Source organism: Chlorocebus sabaeus, chromosome 16 (genome assembly GCF_047675955.1).
Source record: "Chlorocebus sabaeus isolate Y175 chromosome 16, mChlSab1.0.hap1, whole genome shotgun sequence".
Lineage (NCBI taxonomy): Eukaryota > Metazoa > Chordata > Mammalia > Primates > Cercopithecidae > Chlorocebus > Chlorocebus sabaeus.
The window spans coordinates 38,803,434-38,822,366 of record NC_132919.1 but is presented as its reverse complement, the minus strand read 5'-3'; the positions used below and the strand labels follow the sequence as shown (position 1 = coordinate 38,822,366).

The window sequence follows — 18,933 nt, the reverse complement described above, 5'->3', positions numbered from 1 at the left end:
CCACTTCGGCTTCCCAAAGTGCTGGGATTACAGGCATGAGGCACGTGCCTTGCCAGTAAATGGATTTTAAGCTGAGTTTTTGAGGGAAGAGTAGGACCTAGACTGAAACAAAAAGGGAGACAGAATTTGTGTGGTTGGGGAGAGGAACCAGATGTAAACGATGGAAAAGTTGGTGTCACTTTGAGGAGGATTTTTTGGAAGGGTTTTGCAATGTCCAGTCTGTATCTTGGGTTAGCACTAATAGATCAAAGGGAGAATAATTTGAGTGTCACTCATTCCTACAGATAGAAAAATTTTTAAGTAGCTTGGGCTGGGATTTTCTTTTTATCATGTGCCATTGTGTACGTGTCTGCTACTTCATTTAGTTCCCTTTTTAAAAACTGGATTTTTACTACTGTGCAAAGGTTAAACATTTTTTTAAATAAATTTTTTTTTTTTTTTTTTTTTTTTTTCAGCCCAGAGGTCTTTTATTTATTTATTTTTTTAACACCTATTATGCCATGAATTCATAGGGAATAGGTTCCAGCAGCTCAGGCTCCTTCCCATTGGTTCTCACAAAGTGTGCTTCTCTGGGTGGAGCAGGCTGGCGCTTCAGTTGAACCCAGGTACCTTTCTCTTTGGCTTCTTTCTTTTTCTGATCATTTTCCTTCACGCGTTTCAGGAAGCTATCTCGGCTCTTAGAGTGCTTAATGTGCTCGATGCGCACATTAATTCTCTTGGCAAGAATCTTGCCCTTAACTTGTTTGTTTACAACAATGCCAACAGCATGCTGGGTAACATTGTAGACTCTCCCAGTTTTGCCATGGTAACACTTGTGGGGCATTCCTTTTTGAACAGTACCCATTCCCTTGATGTCTACGATATCACCTTTCTTATAGATTCGCATATATGTGGCCAAAGGAACAACTCCATGTTTTCTAAAAGGCCTAGAGAACATATATTGGGTGCCTCTCCTCTTTCCCTTTGTGTTCGTCATTTTGGCGAATTACTGGAAGATGGCGGTTCCGGCCGAAAGGAAAGCATTTTTTTAAATAAATTAATAATGGAATGTTTAAGCCTTCCTCAGTAATAAGTATAATCTTACCTCTACATCTGATCAGGTGGGTCAACTATATAGTAACTAAAATAGACTGTAATAGCTGTCTTCGCCACGTTAGTTTTTATTTTCACCATGCCTGTAGAATGCTTTATATTGTAGTCCCTTATGATCTGAGGTTTCATTTTCTGATGTTTCAGTTACCTGTGTTCAACTGTGTCCAAAAATAGGTGACTACGATATGATATTTTGAGAGAGACCACATTCACATAACTTTTATTATAGTACATTGTTATAATCGTCCTATTTTCATTGTTAATATCTTACTGTGCCTAATTTATAAGTTAAACTTTATCATAGGTATATATGTATAGAAAAAACATAGTGTATACTGTATGGGGTTCAGTATTAGCTGTGGTTTCAGGCATCCTCTGTAGAGGTCTTGGAATATATCCCTTGTGGATAATGGAGGACTACATATTTGAGTGGTTGGTGGACTTAAACTAAGGAGACCTTTTCATGACTCTTGGTGCTAACAAGGTTGACTCGGAAAAGAAAAACAATTTATATCAATAAATCTAAGGTAGGCTTATATGAATGCTGCATACTTTTCATCACTGCAGTGTTATGGAATGAAAAGTAGTTGTATGGGTTTTATACTATACAACATTAAACTCATAGTTATTTGGAATATGAGCAACCAGGAAAAGAAAATAACCAGCTATTTGGTTTGCTTTACATAGTAATCTACTTTTAATAGTCAGGACAGGATGAGGTATGGCATTTTAAAAAAAGTAATACCTAGTGTATCCTAGGTTTGGTACATACTCGGATTAGGATACATTTGCAGGAGTACTATACAACAACTGTTCACTTTGATGAATCTGAGGCCTTTGAGGTTCAGAACTGCTTTCCCTATATTAATTGTTTTTTTTCAAAAAAGGCTTTACAAAAGGATTTAACATTTGAGTATTTAATTTTACATTGTAGGTACTGGAAAATATCTGTTGAAGAAATTAGATTATAATTCCTTAAAACTTTATTATTGAGGCCAGGCGTGGTGGTTTACGCCTGTAATCCCAGCACTCTGGGAGGCCGAGGCAGGTGGATCACGAGGTCAGGAGATCAAGACCATCCTGGCTAACGCGGTGAAACCCCGTCTCTACTAAAAATACAAAAAAATTAGTCGGGCACGGTGGCGGGCACCTGTAATCCCATCTACTCGGGAAGCTGAGGCAGGAGAATGGTGTGAACCTGGGAGGCGGAGCTTACCGTGAGCCGAGATTGCGCCACGGCACTCCAGCCTGGGTGACAGCAAGACTCCGTCTCCAAAAAAAAAAAAAAAATTGAGTTAACCAAAATGTTACCAGATCTCAATTCTTAGCTATTCTGTTGTGAAGAAGTGAGAGGTTTACTACCATTAACAAAGCTGCAGATGTACACTGCTACTGGCAGAACTATCCCTAGAGAGTGGCAAAACTTTATACTTCCCAAGGGAACATATCTGTGGGTCATACTTTGCTTTGGACTGGAGACAGTAGTAACTCTAGGAGGTGAACACAGAACGTTCTACATGTTTAGAAATACAAAAAGAAACAGCCCTTAACAATTATTCCCACACTCTCACCCTCATTGCCTCTTCATTCTATAGATGCTCTCAAGCTTGTGACTTTTGTCCCAAGATGTTGTGACATGGCATCTGACTCCCTATTGATCAGCAGGGTTAAAATCCTCCTGGGTTTTTCTGTCCACAATGTTCTGTGAATTGCTATATTTAAACCAGCTTTTTTTTCTTTTTTTTTTTTTTGGAGATGGAGTCTTGCTCTGTTGCCCAGGCTGGAGTGCAGTGGCACACTGTACAGTGGCCAATGAAGACATATTTATCTGATCCTCTGATATAAAACCCCCTATTAATAAACACCTTTCTTAAAAGTTCTATCTAAAGGTATACTTACAATAGGAATGTTTCCTTTAACTTGTCTATAATTGAACGGGAAATAGGGGTGGCAGGGAGGTTCAAAAAACAAAATAAATGGAAAGGGAAATTGAAGGCATCCAGAGACTTTTTTTTTTTTTTTTTTGAGACTGAGTCTCACTCTGTCACGCAGGCTGGAGTGCAATGGTGTGATCTCAGCTCACTGCAACCTCCACCTCCCAGGTTCAAGTGATTCTCCTGCCTCAGCCTCCCAAGTAGCTGGGATGACAGGCACCTGCCACCACACCTGGCTAATTTTTGTATATTTAGCAGAGACGGGATTTCACCATGTTGGCCAGGCTGGTCTCAAACTCCTGACCTCAGGTAATCCACCCGCCTCGGCCTCCCAAAGTGCTGAGATTGTAGGCTGAACCACCACGCCCTGCCTAAACCAACTTTTGTGAGATGGCTTTTTAAGGTAATAGCATGAACCAATTCATTCCTCTGCCAGGGTCTGATTCAACCCTTCAAAAACATGGGTGGACCCTATATAATGTGACTTGATTCCACATCGGATCCCCACAGAGCTAGTCTTGGCTTTTCACTTGGAACATGCCCAGTGCTGATACAAAGTAAAGACTCACTATAGATCTTATTGCTATCCATGGTACATTATAAAACTTGTCTAAATATTTAAAGGTTTAAAACAAGCCTGAGCAGTGGGTGTCAAGAGTATGTCAGGTATATTTCATAGTAAAATTAAAATGCCATTAAAATTTTGTTCTTGTGGGGCTGGGTTTGGTGGCTCATGTCTGTAATCCCAGCACTTTAGGAGGCTAAGGCAGGCAGATCACCTCAAGTCAGGAGTTCAAGACCAGCCTACCCAACGTGGTGAAACCCCCATCTCTACAAAAAATACAAAAATAAGCCAGGTGTTGTTGCTGGTGCCTCCCAGCTCCTCGGGAGGCTGAGGCAGGAGAATTGCTTGAACCTGGGAGGTGGCAGTTGCAGTGGGCCAAGATCACGCCATTGCACTCCGGCCTGGGTGACAACAGCAAAACTCCATCTTAAATAAATAAATAAATAAATAAATATTGTTCTTGCTTTGTAAATGCTGCTTTCATTTTTTTCATTTTGGAGTGGGGAGCCTTGCCGATAGTCAGTGACTTGTATATTTGTTTACTGGCATTTGATAGGCTGCTCTTCATCTTGCATGAAAAGATAAAGACCTAGCTAGTCTAATCCTACTGGGATTCATATCAGTGGCCTCAGAGGGGTTGAGATGCTTCAAAGCTGCTGTTTAAAGGGCAAAACTAAGTATCTTATTTGGAAAATATTAAAATATGTCCTTTATGGCTTTATTAGAATCTGAATTGTAAACATTTGGTACCGTGGGTTAAAGTTCCGCTTTAAAATTAATTTCTGAGTATGTGAGATATGCCTTTTCTTTGTGACATTTGCAGTGCAGTGAATTCAGGCTGTTTTTAAAAGGTCAAGTTTTTAAAAGGCAGGGGCATTAGTGCCAGGGCTGCTTGAAGATGAACAGCTATGGAGAAATCCTACAGTGAAAGAGGTTGGTTTTTTGTTTGTTTGTTTTGAGGTGTCATTCTAGGATATATATATATATATATATTCTAGTTGTTGGCGTAACATTAAAATTAGTGACACAATACAGGTTTCTTGTATAGGTTTTGAGAAACTAGCAGTCCTCAAAATAACAGACGAAGCAATGTAGTTTTTGCTAATGGCACTTGCTGTGACTCATGATAGGGACCTACTGTTGATGAGCATTCCAACAAAAATAGCTTTATCTTCACCATTTATTAACATGGCTATCTTGTTAAAACATTTTCTGAAACCAAAAGCTAGCGTGATCATTCATAGCATTGTCTTATTAAAAGACTATGTCATACTGTATCATAGAAAAAACCATTCTGGGTGGTAGAATTTGCTTCCTGGTCTATTAGGTTATCTGTTCTCCCCTCTAACTTAAGGTAATGTCTGAAAACAGAGCCATTCAGGTATTGCTTAGGTAACTAAACCAGTGAAACCAGTGAAACTGCCTTTATACTGTTACCAAGAACAGCAGACTCCCATCACAAAAAAAAAATCTCTTATTACTCTACTCAAATTATTCATCTTTAAAAAGGCATAGGGTTTTTTTTTCTCTTGAAAATTTTTGGATTAATTTGAAGGTCATTTCAAAATGATCCAGGATAACAATCTATTTTTCCTTTTCCTAAATTATTTCTCAAAACAATGTAATTTCTGTGTGTGATGACCTAACAGTCACTAACAACCTCAGCGCACTTTTTGGTTAGATACTCCACACCCAATAGCTAAAATCAACTGCTTTTGGGATTCTAAAGTTACAGGGTCTGTATGAAAATACCAGACACATTAATAAATTAAATTTTGGTGGCCCATTCATGATATGGCTCTTGTATCTCCAGATTCTGAGACTGAAAATGTAACTTGATCAAGCTATTAAATTACTGTAATAAAACAATTACTCCCTTAGAATTTTAATTTACAATTTGTCTACTTCCAAAAAGGGTTTAAAGCAGTTACTATCAGACTGGCATTAGGTCATTTCAAACGTTGCGGAACACAGAGGATCTTCGTGTATTTAGCTTAACAATACAAAAAGATATTTTGTAACTATAAATATTCACTCTTACAACATGGTGGTAAGACTTTTCTTTGCAGAACAATCTTTGCTCTGTTACCTGCCAGATTCTTCTCTCATGCTCAGCATGAGACAGTTAAGTAAAAGGGAAAAACACTAAAAGCAACTGATTGGCAAACTTCTCACCCTAACTCAAACTTAGCACACAAAATTATTGTCTACCCAGTAGGGTTTTATGTCCTTTAACTGAAAAGGGCACTAAAAATAATTACTGTGGACTTGAGCTTTTCTCTTTCGGGGGAGGGTGGGGAATCACCTCTCTTACAAAGATAAAAGGCACAGAATTAAAGTCTTTCATCCTTTTTTGTATTGGTGCGATTATGAAATATTATGGCTTATACTTTAGCAAGAAAGTACTGGGAAGGTTATTATTAATCGACAATGAATGCCGTTGATACCTTCATGCTCTTTGAAGACAGGATGCTCCGGCTTTGAAGCGCTGCATTTCTACACTGCTAACCTACAGGAACCTATGTTGAGGTGGTCCCACGGAAATACACGACTAACAGTTCATCTATTTCCTCCAGGAACCTTCAGGTTTTACCAAGCATCCTTACCCTAATTATCTAAATCTTTGAGACATAAATTATTTGATGTGGCTAAAAATCCTCCTGCTAGAATTTGAGTCCAATCCTCGTACGTTCTGATACTCGAATTCTTTAACGAAACTGATCATTGAGCTAGGCTGACACATGTCCGCCCGCCAAAATGTCCGCAGAAACGTTAAGAGAAGCTGTCATAAGGCCAGCTTGAGAGACATCATAAATGGCCTTCGCTGTCCTTTGAGCTAATTATCTAACACCCGAAGAGAGTGCCGGTTCTAGTTAGAATCCGCGCGTCAGGTTCTCCAACCGTCAGAAGGGCGTGTGTGAGGGCAGGGAGGATTTTAAACCCCGTTTCAGGCCCCCTCCCTAGGCTGTAGGAAACCACCCACTCTGAAGCCCGGCGGGGGAGGAGTGCTGCAGCCAGCTGCCGAGGGAGCGCTCTGCGGCGAGGCCGTTTCCCTGAGTCACGGAGAGGGCGGGAGGCTGCCCCCGTCTGCCCCGCCACGTCCTCCTGTAAGGGGCTCAGTCCAAACAGGCAGGGGTCGCAGGGGAAGGAAGCGGCACCCGTCATGCCTCAAGGTGGCCCAACAGCCACTTCACTCCCAGGAGACGCCGCATATCCTTAAAACGCGCTCTCCATTCTGGCAGCAATCAGCCGACCCTTCCCCATCAGTATCACGTGCACCTGGAAGTACGTGGGTGGGACCTAAAGCGCCCACGGAAGTGACGTCGGTCGCCCCGAGTCGCATGATGTGGCAAAATGCAAAAAAAAAAAAAAGTGGGGGTAGAAAAAGATTGGCGAAAGTGATGAGTCTAAAAAAGTAGTCCCTCCGGTCCTCTGTTGCCCCCCGTGTGGCGTCAGAAGCGAGGCTCCGGGCGCACAGCGCCCGGAATCCCTGCGCCCGCCGCACGCACCGCTCCGTGGAGGGGTACATAAGGCGGAGGGGGTGAGGCGACTGGGCGGAGTTCCGTCGCCGGGATCCTTCCGCTGGGCTCAGCCGTTTCCGGAGTCTGCGCTGCGCCCGGTTCCGCCATTGCGGCTCTCCTGGCCCGTGGAGCCTCCGCCCCCGACCTGAGCTCTTTCGTCTGCGTGCCAGTTTCCTGCGTCCCCGGAGAGGATCCTGCTGAGCCCAGCCTCCCCCCTCCCCTTCTCCTCCTCTCCCTCGGAGAGCCCGGGCAGCCACTGCCCCGCAGCCCCAGTGACAGGAGGAGACCATTCCCCCCGACAGCGCCATGGCCCAGATTCTGCCAATTCGTTTTCAGGAGCATCTCCAGGTGCGGTCGGGCCCGGGCTGGTGAGGGCTGTGGAGAAGGTGGTAGGAATAGTGGAAGAAGCTGGAGTCTGGGCCCGAGCAGGATCGGAGCTGGAGGGGTGGGGGGGTTGTCGGTCTTTGGGGTAGATGGAGGAGGGGGCACTATCTTAGAAAGCTTAAACGGTTAAATGATGTGGGGCTTGGATGGAAAGGACAGGAGTTGGGGTGCAAAGGGCTGCAAAGACCAGGCCTGGATCCAAAGGCCTCTCGATCTTGCTTCCTGGATGGCCAGAACTGCGCGTACAAACTCTCTCCTCCCCATTTTGTTCAGTTCATTCATTTGGGTAGGGGAGTGGGAGGGGGCGTTCTCTCTTGTTTCTACCAGAGCAAGGATTCTTATCCCCTGGGCCAGTGCGGGGCTGTCACCTTCCATTGCTCTCCTCTTTCCCTCTTCGTGTCTGCACCCAGGAGTTGTGGGGCGGGTGGGTTGGGGAGGAGCAACCTTTTTTTTTTTCCTCCCTCTGCGGCTCTCAACTGAGAAAGGCACCTTCTCCGGTGGTGGGGGTTGGGGGTGGTGGTGAGGCGGTGGCTTGTCTCTTGCCTTCCTTGAGGCAGTAGGGACAGAAGGTCACTGAAAGAACGAAACGAGGGTAGAATGGGAGAACGCATTTCTCAGAGCGATGTCAATCTCAGAGTGTGTGGGGTAGAGCTCCCTAAGGAAATTCGCCTCCCCTCCCCACTTTTTTTATTTCTTTGGGGATGTTGTGGCTCTTAACCCCTCTTTGGTTCTAGAAGGTAGGAAAGAGTGATACAGAGGTTATCTTATAGTCTTCTCGAGTAGTAGCAGGTAGTTTTGAATATCTTCCTCAGGATCGCATGGAATTGAACAGAGCCCTGGGGACAGAGCACAGCTGCTCTGAGACCTGCGGGGCTATTTGGTCTGTAACTGGCTTCCCTTTAGTAAGTTCTAGAGTTCTTTCCCATGGTTCCTTATCCTGGAGGCAACATATTGTTGTCTCATCTGGCAGCATGCCAATCGCTGGCCTAGGCAGGTGACCATTGGAAGGCTTCACTGAATTAAACCTCTTCAGAGCTTTTGATTTTCCTGTGTCACTAATCCTGATTTTTACTGTAGCTGAAATAATTTATTCCTGTTAATTTGCTTTCTTCCCAAATATCCTCTTAAAGAAACCTGCCTCAGCTCTATCGTCTGAAGAGCTAATTCCATAATGACAGAGAATGCAGTGGTTTGACATGACACTAATACCAGTGACTTATTAGACACTTTACCATTGAAGACCATTTTTATTTACATTCCCCCATTGGTATAACATACATAAAAGAGTCTTGTTAATAAAAGGTTTTAATATTCAGGCTATAAGTAACATAATTTCATATTTCTTTGCAGGTATTACCATGTTTGCACTAGCAAGGACTTATTTTCCTTTAAGGCTTGAAATGTAAAGAATAATAAATCTTTACCCATAAAATGAGTTAAATAATGCACTTTCTTAAGTCATCTATAATTTTCAAATAACTCATCTGAAGTAATGGAATATACCTTGGCATATATATAAATATATTTATGCCAATAATAAAAACTTTTACAGAAGGTTAAAAATGTTAAATAACAAAGTGGAATTTTTTTTTTATCAATCCAAGTTTAATTGCTGTAGTTACTTTTGTTAAAGTGGGGTGGCAAATGAATGTGGAGAGTTGAGAAAGTGCCGTTCTTAAGTGTGAGGGGAAAACGCGGGCTTGTTTTCATACTAAGCTGCATCTGAAATATCTTTCTGCAGACAAATGTTTATAAACCACACAAAGAATCAAGTACAGCTGCTGTTTATTTTCCATGGCAGATGTATAGCTCACTACTAAATCTTGTGGTGGTTGAAGTAATAGCTTTTCATTTCTTTTAAAGAGGAGACAAGAATTGTTAAATGATGCCAGAGATTGGAACCCAACCTTGTCACTTATTGAAGACAAATTTAATACATGTCTGTTTTGTAACTGGCTCAAAGTTTCAGCAGATACTTGAATGAAGCCATTTTCTTCTCAAATAATTTGAAGATTTTGAATATAAAGCAGATTTGCAAATTGAAAAATTCAGCCCTCTGTGTTTTGGATTGCTATGTCATGCCTAAAGTTAAGCTTGCTTAGCTAATATGACTGTATGCTCCAGCTGATTAATTGCAGAGCACAAATAACTACAGCCTCTTCCATGATAATATATCTCCTGACTTCATTATCTCCTACCTTTTGAGAAATTAATAAGGTTTTTGTTTTTTGAAGAGATAGGGTTTTTGCTGGAGGTCAGTGACACCATCCCAGGTCACTGCAGCCTTGACCTACTGGGCTCAAGCCATCCTCCCACCTCAGCATCCTGAGTAGTTGGGACTACGGCCATGAGCCACCACACCTGGCTAAGTTTTGTATTTTTTGTAGAGATGGGGCTTCACTATGTTGCCCAGGCTAGTCTCGAATTCCTGGGCTCAAGCAATCCTTTGCCTTGGCCTCCCAAAGTGCTGGGATAATAGGTGTGAACCACTGAGCCCAACTAATAAGGATTATTTTAATTGGCGTCTTAGGTCTCTGACCTCTGAGCTTCTACCAGTTTGCTTTCTGAAACACGTAGGATTAAAAACTGGAAACAAGAAATGAGGAACTTAAGTATGAGTATAGTTAGCTTGTGAAACTGTAAATGAACTTATTTTTATACCCTTTAACTGCATTATCCAACTGAAGGATCTGTTGTCATCAAGGCATGCACCTACAGCAAATGAATGTCAATAAATGAAGATTTCTTTTTTTCCTAGACTGTTTAGACTGATAGCAGTTAATAAATCAGTGCCTATTTGAGCAAGATATTGTTGGAATTGCAGATTCTATAAAAATCCTAGGCTACATATATAAAATATTGCCTGTGATTCTCAATTTTTTGGTGATTATCAATTTTTTGGCACATTAAGTATCTTTAGACCACTTGACACATACCATTGTATTCCTAGATTCTTTGGGTCTTCAATTAAAAATCTCCCTACCCTGTTCTTTCCCCATTGATGCATAAATGCAGGCATGGAATGTGTTGTTGAGTCAAATGTTAGGGATTCTTGCTATAGTTAGTTTGGGTTGCAAATAGAAATCAATGCTAAGTACTGGGATTTACTACATGCTTAGTTGTACTCTCTGGAAGAGGTAAACTTCCTGAAATTATGCTGCAGTCTCATAGGAATAGCTTCTAAGTCTAAAATGTATCATATTCTTCAGAATTTTCTTGATAGTCAGTTTACTCAGTGTGTGGTTAATTTTAGTGAAAGTGCTTTCACTCTGATAAGGAAATAAGACACAGAATGGTGTGTGTAGAACACAGTCCTTTTCATTTGAGTATTTAGGAAAATTCACATTTCTGGAACCTTGGTAGTTGCTCTTGGACAATTGTTTCTTAGCATAATTGGAATTTGTACCTTGCTTGTAAAAGGTTCCATTTATATCGAGTCCTCAGCTTCTTTGCAAAATTGTTTTTTCCATACATTTGTTTAACTCTATATGTTATTCGAATTATATTTAACAAGATGTTTTTCCTGTCATTGTTAACTGTTGTGGCTTTTTCTCTTTGAGTTATTGTCCAATAGAACTTTCTTCAATGATGGAACTGTCTGCTAGCTACATAGGGATATTGAGCACTTGAAATGTGGCTGATGACTGAGGAACTAAATTTTTGCTTCAATTTCTTTTTAATTAATTTAAATATAAATAGCCACAAGCGACAGCTGACTCTCATTGGACTGCACAATTATAGGCCATGCTGATGTGTTTTGTAAGTTTGAAGATTTATTTCACCACTTATGTTTATGTATTTAGAATATTTCGTTAGCTAAAATTAAAATGCTCGTTCGAAAGTTTTAACTGAATACTGTCTTGGAAAGTGGTGGTGATGAACGATGACTAGCAGCAGACTTCTTGAGACCTTATTATGTGCTGTAAATTTGGCTAGGTACTTTCAGATCTTCACTCAGTCCCCCTAGACACCTTTCTAAAAAGTGAGACTCAAAGTAGTGGGAATGCTGTCCGAATGGGATGTGTACCTGAGTCTTCTGACACAAAATATTTGGCCTTAAAAAGAGAAGTTATACAGTATCCTAAAGTGCTTTTTTTCTGTTGGACTTAGGCCCAGAGAGGTGAGTTCTCTCTACTTGTTTATAGATTAACGATGTGGTATAGTAGACAGAACAGGGCTTTAGGGGTTGTTGAAACTAATGCTGTCCAACAGAAAAATAATGTGAGCCACATACTTTTTTTTTTTTTTTTTTGAGACAGAGTCTCACTCTGTCACCTAGACTGGAGTGCAGTGGTACAATCTCGGCTCACTGCAACCTCCACCTGCCAGGTTCAAGTGATTCTTCTCCTGCCTCAGCCTCCTGAGTAACTGGGATTATAAGTGCCTGCCACCATGCCTGGCTAATTTTTGTATTTTTAGTAGAGATGGGGTTTTACCATGTTGGCCAGACTGGTCGTCAACTCCTGACCTCAAATGATCTGCCCACCTCGGCCTCCCAAAGTGCTGGGATTACAGGCATGAGCTGCTGCTCCTGGCTTCACATAAGTAATTTTAAGTATTCTAGCAGCCATGTTAAAAGTGAAAAAACAGATGAAATTAATTAATTTTGGGTTTTTTTTGGTAGAGACAGTCTCGCTGTATTGCTCAGGCTGGTCTCAAATTCTTGGGCTGAAGTGATCCCCTCGCCTTGGCCTCCCAAAGTGCTGGGGTTACAGGCATGAGTCACCATGCCCTGCCTAGATAAAATTAAATTTAATATATTTTATTTAACTTGGGCTATGCAAAATATTATTTCAATATGTAATCAGTATAAATTTTACTAATGAGATACCTTACATTCTTTTTCATACTAAATTTTCTAAATCTAGTGTGTGTTTTTTTTTCTTTTTTTGAGACAAAGTCTTGCTCTGTCGCCAGGCTGGAGTGCAGTGGCAGATCTTGGCTTACTGCAACCTCCCCCAACCGGGTTCAGTCTCCTGCCTCAGCCTCCCAAGTAGCTGGGACTACAGATGCGTGCCACCACACCCAGCTATTTTATTTTATTTTATTTTTGTATTTTTAGTAGAAATGGGGTTTCACCATGTTGGTCAGGATGGTCTCAATCTCTTGACCTTGTGATCTGCCTGTCAGCCTCCCAAAGTGTTAGGATTACAGGCATGAGCCACTACGCCTGGCTATATATGTTTTATACTTAGATCACATATCAATTCAGACCCTATTTTCATTGGAAATCCTGGTCCATATTTAGAGTTCATAAAATTTACAGTTAGAAAGACAGATTTGGGGCTGGGGGTAGTGGCTCATGCCTGTAAACTTAGCACTTTGTGAGCCAAGGTAGGAGCACTGCTTGAGCCCAGGAATTCGAGACCAGCCTAGATAACAGAGTAAGACCTCATCTCTATATTAAATAAACAAAAATGAAGGAAAAAAAAGCAGATATGCAATACTTCAGTGATCCCAAACATATTTAAGTTTTCCAGTAATTGAATCACTTACTGGTTATTATTTAATTTTAGTTACTTTAAAATTATGGTAATCACATTTCAAGTGCTCATTATCGTATGTGGGTTGTGACTTGTGGTTACCATATTGGACAACACAGGTTAAGTCTAACCTCTTGCTTCTTTTTCTCTGGGAAATGGGCATACTATCTCACAAAGTTATTATGAGGATCTGAGATCATGTATGTGAAAGTACTTTATGTAGCACTTTAGGAGCATTAATTATTGACTAAATAATTTTTGTCTAGTACATTTTATTCAGATATCTCAACCAATGACACAATATTCATTTGCAGATCCAGCATTTTATGGTGCATAAGTATTTGGGGTTAGTTCATTTACCTAATATTTGAGTACTTACTGCAGATTAGGAACTGTGTTAGACCTTAGGGACAAGGTGGTAAACAGGATGGACTACACCTTGTATTCATGCTTCCATTGATGAGTTGGCAAAGGCTGTTCACTTGTCATTCCAACCATCGATGTTGTCTGCTTGATTGTGGATCTTTTATGTATTTGAACATTTGATATTGTGCACAATTTAATACAAATAATTGATATGATACAAAGTTGAGTACACTCTGAAACTGCCCCCAAAAAACTTTTAAATAAACCTTTTATTATGTCCCATGAGTCTCATTGTGTGCCACTGGTACATTTTAAATTAGGGTTCCTTGATCAGACATATTTGAAAAAAAATCTTAATGAATCATATCGGATAAAATACCCATATGGAGTGCCGGTCAGGCCTTTGTTAGAGTTGTTGTATGTGTCCAAATATTTTGTGTCAGAAGACTCAGGTACACATCCCATTCGGACAGCATTCTCACTACTTTGAGTCTCACTTTTTAGAAAGGTGTCTAGGGGGACTGAGTGAAGATCTGAAAGTACCTAGCCAAATTTACAGCACATAATAAGGTCTCAAGAAGTCTGCTGCTAGTCATCATTCATCACCACCACTTTCCAAGACAGTATTCAGTTAAAACTTTCGAACGAGCATTTTAATTTTAGCTAACGAAATATTCTAAATACATAAACATAAGTGGTGAAATAAATCTTCAAACTTACAAAACACATCAGCATGGCCTATAATTGTGCAGTCCAATGAGAGTCAGCTGTCGCTTGTGGCTATTTATATTTAAATTAATTAAAAAGAAATTGAAGCAAAAATTTAGTTCCTCAGTCATCAGCCACATTTCAAGTGCTCAATATCCCTATGTAGCTAGCAGACAGTTCCATCATTGTATGTGTCCTTTTTTAGGGTGGTAGTGTTGAAGTGAATCTTCTCACTTAGATAAGCAGTAGATTCATAGCTGATATTTTACTCCTGTATATTAGAATGAGGCTGCTTCTTTAAGTTCATGTACGTATATGCCATGCGAAAACTACTTCATGAAATAAACCTGTCTTCTGAGCTACAGCAAAGTTTACAGCTCTGGGTGTCTTTTCTTCGCTTGGTCAAGTGCCCGTGGCTAATGCTCTTAACTCAGGAGATGGCTGTAAGCTTGGACCTAAATGTATTATGCAAAACCCATCTGTCAAACTTTTGTGAGTCTCTTCTTTTGTATTATCTCCTTAAATTAAGATATAATTTAAGATATTTTGTCCTATCTTTTTTTTTTTGAGACAGGGTCTCACTCTGTTACCCAGGCTGGAGTGCAGTGGCATGATCAAGGCCCACTGCAGCCTTGACCTCCCTGGACTTAGGTGATCCTCCCACCTCAGCACTCCCCAAATAGCTGGGACTACAGGCGTGCACCACCAAACCCAGCTAATTTTTGTATTTTTTTGTAGAGTTGGGGTTTTGCCATGTTTCCCAGGATGGTCTCAAAATCCTGGGCTCAAGCAGTCTGCTGCGTCAGCCTCCCAAAGTGCTGGAATTACAAGTGTGAGACACCAAGCCTTGTCCTATTTTTGAGGCAATAACTCTTCAAATCTTAATTGTCCAGATATCTATTCCATAAAATCAAAATACATTGACCATTATAGCTGTTTGAGCACCTGTTATGTGCCAAGAACTGTATTAAATATTTATGTTTATTATCTCATTTAATTAGCAAGGGAACCCTTGTGCTTAGGTCGGATTAGCCTTATTGTAGAGATTGGGCAACTGAAGTTCATAGCAGGTAACTTTTAGAATCACACAGCTAGTGAGCAGTCAGATTTTTAATACTTGTTCTTTCATTTGGCTCATTGCCTCATTTGGTAAATGGTCTGTATCATTTGAACTGCAAAATATACCACAATTGTTTGTATCTATGCTGTGATGGTCTTTGATTCTAGTAGTACTGTTGTTTGTTTTTCGGGAAATATTTTTTATATTATGAGAAAAGTAGGAGACAGCAAACTAACATCTGACTTTATGCCTTGAATTATTATTTAGGTATATATTTTTTAAAGACTTTATCCTATTTCCTATTGGAAAATTGTGCAGGATGATTGGGATCCGGTTAACTTATAACCAGGATTGTCTACATCCCTCTCAGAAGACTGAACTTGTCACACTTTCCTGTAGACTTTTTCTTACAGAAAAGAATGAATGTGTTCCAGTCTGAAGCCACTTGTGAAAGGAGGAAGCTTCTGCTTTCTGTTTTACTGTAAATTCATGTTTTTGTGTTTGTACCAAAAAATAGAAGCTTGAACTCAAGGAAGGCAATTGTGCATGAAGGGGATAGGAAAGGAAGGTGACAATGGAATATATTTGTTCATTTTGAGTAGCATCATGGTAGAAGGGAAAATGGTTACGGACTTGCAGGGTTGTGCTTTGGAGGCAGACTGCCAGTACTGTTAATACTTCTTGTTCCTAATCCTTAAGTAAATAAGGATTTTAAGTTCTGAAGTAAAACAGTTTTAAAGATTATTTCTGAAACAATAGGAACCAGATCCATTAAAGCCGTATTTTGTTATGTTAAAAAATTTAAACTCTGCAGTGTGCTATTCTGGAAAATGTCTCAGATGTTTAATCTGGGCTTATCTATTTGATTCTGTCAGGTTTTCAGCTTGTCTCAACTTCCTCATTTATTAAAACAATATTTCCGGTTAATTTTAAAGTTAGACTACAGTATGTGTTTGTCTTTACAGTATAATATTTAGCCTAACCCTTTACAGACACTCAAATATTAGTTCTTCCCCTCCACCCTGGAAGAGTTTCCCTTTGTCCACTTGAGTTGAATATATGTGTCATACTAAAGGAGAAAAACTACCATCTACCCAGTTATTGAAGCCAAGATCTTGAAGTTACACCAGACTCTCTAATTTCTCATTTTCTGCATCCATCGATTTCTGGAGTTCCTCAGTGATGCACACTGCGGGGTCTCAGGGTTTAGTTTTTCGTGACCCTGGGTTGAAACTGGGAGTCATAGAAGATGAAAAAACGGGAATTGGATTGGGAGTTGACGCTGTCGTCCAGGCTGGAGTGCAGTGGTGCAATCTTGACTCACTGCAACTTCCGCCTCCCAGGTTCAAGCAATTCTCCTGCCTCAGTCTCCTGAGTAGCCGGGACTACACGTGCCCACCACCATGCCTGGTGAATTTTTTTTTGTATTTTTAGTAGAGATGGGGTTTCACCATGTTGGCCAGGCTGGTCTCAAACTCCTGACCTCAAATAATCTACCCACCTCAGCCTCCCAAAGTGCTGGGATTACAGGCGTGAGCCACCGCGCCTGGCCAACTTGCATTTATTTCTGATTAGCTGCTCATCTGAGAAAGATGGCTTAAAAAAACCACCAGAGGCTGGGCGCGGTGGCTCAAGCCTGTAATCCCAGCACTTTGGGAGGCCGAGACGTGCGGATCACGAGGTCAGGAAATCGAGACCATCCTGGCTAACACGGTGAAACCCCGTCTCTACTAAAAAAAATACAAAAAACTAGCCGGGCGAGGTGGCGCCTGTAGTCCCAGCTACTCGGGAGGCTGAGGCAGGAGAATGGCGTAAACCCGGGAGGCGGAGCTTGCAGTGAGCTGAGATCCGGCCACTACACTCCAGCCTGGGCGACAGAGCAAGACTCCGTCTCAAAAAAAAAAAAAAAAAAAAAAAAAAAAAACCCCAGAGTGGACAGACTGAAGCTAAAGACTCAGTGTATATGCTGTGCTTGGCAAACAGCTGACTTTGGATAGATCTCATTATTTAAAGATGAATAATAAGGGAGAAAAGACGAGTAGAGAGAACATGGTTTACAAAAACTCATCTCTTTCTCCAGTCTCTGCAATACTCTATATTTGGTCATATTGAACTATGAAAATCTAAGGCAGGGTTCCTTTTTTTTTTTAAACCACAAATACCCTCAGGAAAGAATCTCCTTATGAAAAGTCTTACTGAATCTCCATAGTATTATGTCCTGTCACAGTTGCTTCTATTGTGAGCACCCGAATGCTGTTTGGCAAAGGCTGCTGTAGGCTTGAAATCAACTGGATTAGTGAGAGACAAATTTTACACATCTACAATTCTCCTGTGTATGACCTCACAGTTGGAACTGTTGGATGTTATAAGCAGATGATTTAAATATCCCTTGAAAAGCAGTCCATTCGGACATGTTTCTAGAGATGATTTTTTTTTGTTTTGTTTTGTTTTGAGATGGAGTCTTGCTCTGTCACCCAGGTTGGAGTGCAGTGGTGTGATCTCGGCTCACTGCAACCTCCACCTCCCAGGTTCAAGTGATTCTCCTGCCTCAGCCTCCCGAGTAGCTGGGATTACAGGTGCCCGCCACCGTGCGCCTGGCTAATTTTTGTAATTTTAGTGGAGACGGGATTTCACCATGTTGTCCAGGCTGGTCTCGAACTCCTGACCTTGTGATCTGCCTGCCTCGCCCTCCCAAAGTGCTAGGATTACAGGCATGAGCCACTGCACCCAACCTAGAGATCATAATTTACATAGAAAGATAAGGGAAAAACAACTCTCCTAATATGCAGATAGATTTGATGTTATAAAATTGCATCAGTATGATTGCACTCTAATGGATTTTTGAAAAGCATTGTGAAATGGAGATGACTTTCTAGTGCTGATGTCAAAAATGCATATGAGGACTTTAAATATAATTTTGTTTGGTGTGTTTTGTTTTGTTTTTTTGAGACAGGGTCTTGCTCTGTCATGAAGGGTGGAGTACAGTGGCGAGATCATGGCTCACCACAGCCTCGACTTCCCAGGTTCCAGCCATCCTCTCATCTCACCTCAGCCTCCCAAGTAGCTGAGACTACAGGCATGTGCCGCCACACCCAGCCAATTTTTGTATTTTTTGTAGAAACGGGGTTTGGCCATGTCGCCCAGGCTGGTCTCGAACTCCTGAGCCCAAGCAATCTGCCCGCCTTGGCCTCCCAAAGTGCTGGGATTACAGGCGGGAGCCACTGTGCGTGGCCTGATTTTAAATGTCTGTAAAGTAAGTGAAATGACTAGTTGAATTGTACATTAAATATATCTAATCCCTAAGAGTTTATAATGTAAAGGGATCAAAACTTTTTCAAATAACAAAATTAACAATTTTAAAGTGAACAATTTAGTGGTATTTAGTGTATTCACAGTGTTGTGCAGCCAACACCTGTATCTCGTTCCAAGACATTTTCATCTCCCCAAAAGGAAACCCCATACACGTGAAGCAGTCTCTCTCCCATCCCCTTCCTCCCATCCCCTGGCAACTGCTAATTTGCTTTTTGTCTCTATGGATTTACCTATTCTGGATATTTTGCATAAATGGAATTATACAATAAGTGGCCATTTGTTTCTACCTACTTTCACTAAGCATAGTATTGGAGATTCTTCCATGTTATAGCATATATCAGACTTCATTCCTTTATGGCTGAATAATACTTCACTGAATGAATATATCAACATTTTATTTGTCCTTTCATCAGTTGGTGGACATTTGAGTTCTTTCTACCTTTTGGCTGTTGTGACTAGTGCTGTTGCAAACATTCATATACAAGTTTTTGTTTGAATGCCTGTTTTC

General features: G+C 40.9%; 2 protein-coding genes across 3 annotated transcripts in view; one reads left to right on the top strand and one right to left on the bottom strand.

Moving 5' to 3' along the window:
* Positions 1 to 411: 411 nt before the first annotated feature.
* On the bottom strand, positions 412 to 1,019 carry LOC119622083 (large ribosomal subunit protein eL21-like). Its single transcript, XM_037993001.2, has one exon. The coding sequence runs from the start codon at positions 974 to 976 to the stop codon at positions 494 to 496; it is 483 nt and encodes a 160-aa protein (XP_037848929.1). The 5' UTR covers positions 977 to 1,019; the 3' UTR covers positions 412 to 493.
* A 6,163-nt stretch (positions 1,020 to 7,182) lies between these two features.
* The window catches only part of CLTC (clathrin heavy chain), a 75,233-nt gene continuing 63,482 nt past the window's right edge, over positions 7,183 to 18,933 (top strand). For both annotated transcript variants that reach the window (XM_008011247.3, XM_008011246.3), the window contains exon 1: positions 7,183 to 7,460. In XM_008011247.3, coding sequence (XP_008009438.2) covers positions 7,419 to 7,460 — 42 coding nt within the window. In that variant the 5' untranslated portion in view covers positions 7,183 to 7,418. The remainder of the gene's footprint in view (positions 7,461 to 18,933) is intronic.